The sequence below is a fragment of the Palaemon carinicauda genome, chromosome 41 (genome assembly GCF_036898095.1).
Source record: "Palaemon carinicauda isolate YSFRI2023 chromosome 41, ASM3689809v2, whole genome shotgun sequence".
Taxonomy (NCBI): Eukaryota; Metazoa; Arthropoda; class Malacostraca; order Decapoda; family Palaemonidae; genus Palaemon; species Palaemon carinicauda.
The window spans coordinates 8,888,351-8,893,350 of NC_090765.1; the positions used below are offsets into that span (position 1 = coordinate 8,888,351).

At 31.1% G+C, this 5,000-nt stretch overlaps 1 protein-coding gene across 1 annotated transcript; it reads left to right on the forward strand.

Moving 5' to 3' along the window:
- Positions 1–123: 123 nt before the first annotated feature.
- On the forward strand, positions 124–1,485 carry LOC137632345 (uncharacterized). The gene has a single exon (XM_068364280.1). It carries the CDS (start codon positions 124–126, stop codon positions 1,483–1,485), a length of 1,362 nt encoding a protein of 453 aa, XP_068220381.1.
- Positions 1,486–5,000: the final 3,515 nt, after the last annotated feature.

Consider the following 5,000-nt stretch of genomic DNA (forward strand, 5'->3'; position numbering starts at 1 on the left):
GTATTTGTTTACAAAAATATATTTTTTCCTTTGAGATTTTATTTTATGTAGTCTCAAGCCCATCAGTTGCAGCCCAGCAGAGTTGGAATGGCTACCTTTATAGACTAGGAAAAAGGAAAAAAGATGTTTGTGGATAAGGAAAATTATATTTACCATAAACATAAAGAGAATGCAGATGGTACCAAAATTTATTGGCGTTGCGAAAACCGCTCGTGCAAAGCAAGAATCCATACGAGTGACCAGTTTGATGTTTTGAAGGAAATTGGAGTTCATCTTCATGCATCTACAGCAGCAGAAGTTAATGCAAAAATTGCAATTTCCACCATCAAACAAAAATGCATTGAAAGACGGACTCCAGCTCGTGCAATACTATCACAAGAATTAGAAAATTTGAATAACTGTGCAATAGCTGAGGTGCCAAAGCTTGAACATATTTCGCGCAATGTCAGACGCTGGAGACAAGTTGAGGATAATTTTCCCCCGGTTCCACATGAAATCATTGGTTTTTCTATAGCACCCAATTATTCCTACCTGGATAACGGATCTATCTTTTTACAATATGACAGCGGTATTGATGACTCGAAACGAATTTTAATTTTTGCAACGAACGAAGCCATTGAGGATTTGAAACAGTGTAAGAACTGGGCCGGAGACGGTACATTTAAGATTTGCCCTAATATATTTTTTCAATTATATGTCCTTCATATCCAAATACACCAATTCAGTGCACCCAGGTTGTTTGCTCTTCTTCCGGATAAATCCCAGATGACATACGAGCGACTTTTCAGAAAAATAAAAGACTTAGTGAATAGTGAAGCACCTCAGACCATTTTGATGGATTTTGAGAAAGCAGCTCATAACACGTTTTTAAATACATTCCCTGAGGTCGATTTGTCTTGCTGCCTGTTTCACTTAGGGCAAAATATATATAAACACATTATTCAAGAAGGGTTCAAAGTAAGATATAATGAAGATGACGCCTTTAGTCTCAAAGTAAGATGCTTTGTATCCCTTGCTTTCTTGCCTAGAGAAGACGTTATTGACGGTTTCGATGAATTAGTGGATGATGATGATATCCCCCAAGCCCTGGTATCTTATTTTGAAAATACATATATAGGACCGGTACGAGGAAGAGGTCAAAGAAGTCGCAGACTAGAACCAATATTTCCGATTGCATCATGGAGTGTTCATGACCGGTGTGTACGAGGGGAACCACGAACTACCAATAGCTTGGAAGGATTTCATAGCACGTTGATTAAATCAGTTTCACACGACCATCCAAATATTTGGACCCTGATTGACACTCTTAAAAAGGAAGATGTATTAGCAAAAACCAAGGTACAAAAATTGAGACTAGGGGACGACATAATTACTAAAAAGAAATACAGAGATTGTAACAAGCGTATTCTTCACCTGATTGAGAATTATAATTCGTCAAACAAATTACAATTTTTAAGAGCTATAGCTCATAATATTAAATTTTGAAATGCCTGATTTCTATTTTATTTTCTTGTCCTTAATTAATCAAGAAATTTATGTTTTATATATATATATATATATATATATATATATATATATATATATATATATATATATATATACATACTTTTAACATATGAAATGTATGGTTTTTATTTTTATATGCATGCTTTTAACGATAAAAAAATGTATGGTTTTTACTGTTTTGTTTTTATAGATACTTTTAATGACTAGAAATGTATGCTTTTTACTATCTTATTTTCATATACATACTTTTAACGACAAGAAATGTATCTTATCATATATGTCTGCCACCCACTTATTAACATTCTTTGCAAACAACTTAGAAAATAACCAAATAAATCTTTTGAAAATGACAAGCCTGGTCTTTCACCCACTTTTTTATATTTTTTGTAATTACTTAAGGCAATAACCAAATTAAGCCTGGTACCGAATTGTCCTGGTACCGAATTGTCCTAGTACCGAATTGTCCGGGACCGAATTGTCTGGGACCGAATTGTCCGGGACCGAATTGTCCGGGACCGAATTGTCCTAGCACCCTTGGCTTCAAGTTTACCCCAAGAGATATAAAGCCACCTGCAATTTCACCCACTGCAAATTGATACATGCAAATTATAGCTGCATCAAAGACAGACAAAAAAATCTTAGCCACAATTATCTCGTATCCTTGAACCTAGAAAATATCACAGATTTACAACATTATTAAAAAGAAGATGGCCAAGGCTAAATCTACCGATCTCCCTAATTGTGGAACATGAAAATAACTTTACCGGAAATGAAGATACGATACAATGCAATACACAAAAATACATCAATACATAGAAGCTAACCATTAAAAAAATACACATTTTAATGATGTTAATAATACATCAGAGGAGCGAAAATAAATGAAAGCTTCTTTCTTGATGTTTTACCCGAGACCGAAACAAAGTAAATCACGACATTTGATCAATTTTAGAATGATCGAGCAAAAGATGATTTTTTCCATGTCGACACCAGCAATATCTCATCTCTGAATTGAACTTCAGGAGGGGGAGGAGGATCTATGACGTCAGAGAAAAATGCGAACAATGACGGATGCATTCATCTATCAAAAGTTCGTTTCGAAATTGAATAAAAGGAGAACAATACATATTGCAATTGACGTATCGTTAGTTTATCTTCGAACAGCGCATCAAACAGTCCTTCTGAATTATATATATATATATATATATATATTATATATATATATATATATATATATATATATATATATATATATATATATAAGCAAAATATAATGAGAACATTTTATAAATAAATAATTTATTTCTTCTCATTGTAGTAATTTCAGGATGCACTTAGGAAATCCGGATATACATTAATTGCAATGTAATACTAAAATCAGTGATTTAATATAATAAGAGATTAATACTAATTGTTCATAGTTTCCTAAACAACTGAATAATTACTATTTAAATTTTTACTTTGTATTATATTCACATACAAAAAATAAATAAAAAAAAAAAAAACGCAAAAGGACTGAAATAAGCCTCATATTTAAATATGATTTTGAAAGTCTCTCATCATGATTGTTTTACATACAGTAGGTCAATCATGAAGGATTAGGATGTATCAATGGCCTGATATATATATATATATATATATATATATATATATATATATATATATATATATATATATATTTATATATATACTAGCATATGACTAATGACATGCCTGAGGTATTTGTCCTAAATTGGACTAAAAAGGGTTGAATTTGCTGTTGTTTTATATATATATATATATATATATATATATAATATATATATATATATATATATATATATATAATATATATATATATATATATATATATATATATATATATATATATATATATATATACTAGCATATGACTAATGACATGCCTGAGGTATTTGTCCTATATTGGACTAAAAAGGGTTGAATTTGCTGTTGTTTTATATATATATATATATATATATATATATATATATATATATATATATATATATATATATATAGGCTATATATATATATATATATATATATATATATATATATATATACACACACATATGTATGTATGTATTATACTATGGTGCCATGTCTGGGAACCAATATATAATATCATATATATTACGGCTGGCAAGCTATACAACCTCTCAAATTCCAAAATCACCTATTTTCTTTTACCCTAAATCTGTTACACTTGAAAATATTAATAACCTGAGCTCTGAGAGAGTTCAAGAACTCCCAGGCAGCAATATATAAAAACACTGAATATCCAAAGGTCTCTTGAGTACACTCAAACAAAACAGGGTAATTATTCTTAAGAATTACTCAAACAACTCTTACTTCAATTCTTTGACAGGGGTACGAGCGAAGACCTAATTAAACGCTGGTGATTGGAATAATACACTCTTTACAAAAATAAATATATTCTATATAAATTACAACACTTTGAAAAGAATTTACATAAAACAAATAAATCACTCGAAATATTATGTCTGAACAAAACTGAGATTAAGACAAAAATATTACAATCTGAAAATTATATCATCACTTGACTTGAAATATTAAATCTGAATAAACCTTAGACTACGACAAAGGAAATAATACTTATGAAAATAATACAATCACTTGTTTCACTTGAAATTAACTGTTATATCAACATATAAGCTTGATACTTAATGAAAATAGATAACCAGATAACGATACAAATACATTTCACATTACTACAGGGCCAGTTACAAAACTTTACACAATGCCTACACTCACCCAACACAATAAATTTAAAATCACCTTCGACTTCTTTCGTTTACTTTTGAATACACAATTTACATTGGGGCACAGAATCACATTGGAGAGGACACACTATAGGTACTGAGAGAGAGTGAGGGAGGGCACTCTGGCTATTTCACAAGATGACTACTTCTCTACTGCTGTTATGCAGCACTGGGGGCGCATATATAAGATTTAGCTACTTCCAGAACATTCTAGATCCGAGATCTGGAAGCATGGGGGTTGGCCAAAGGGCATAAGGTTGCCAAAGATTACTCTCTTGAACGTCGTACCGATGCAATGCAAGACGGCTCTCTCTAAGCTAGCTCCGCACACCCTTTGTCCTCGAAATAAAAAAAGGATAAGATCTAACACTAAGATTTTTTGGGAATCTTCTGAAAAACATGGGCAACTATAAGAATTGCGTATTTTCTTTCAAACATGACGCAATACCTCATAAAAATATAAAAAAAAAAACATTTACATGAGCCCTTGTTCCTATCTTGTATGGTCACATAACACATTAAAACAGGTTACGTAAGACTTTGTAACAAAAATACATGCAATAAAAAGTTAATTCTTAAAAATAAAGTAAATTTACTTATACTGACTTGAATAAACAATACAATGAAATTAACGAAAAGTCTTACGTTACTTACATACAAAACTTATGTCTACACGACAGAAACTCATCTCGCGGTCTGGCTATTCACCTC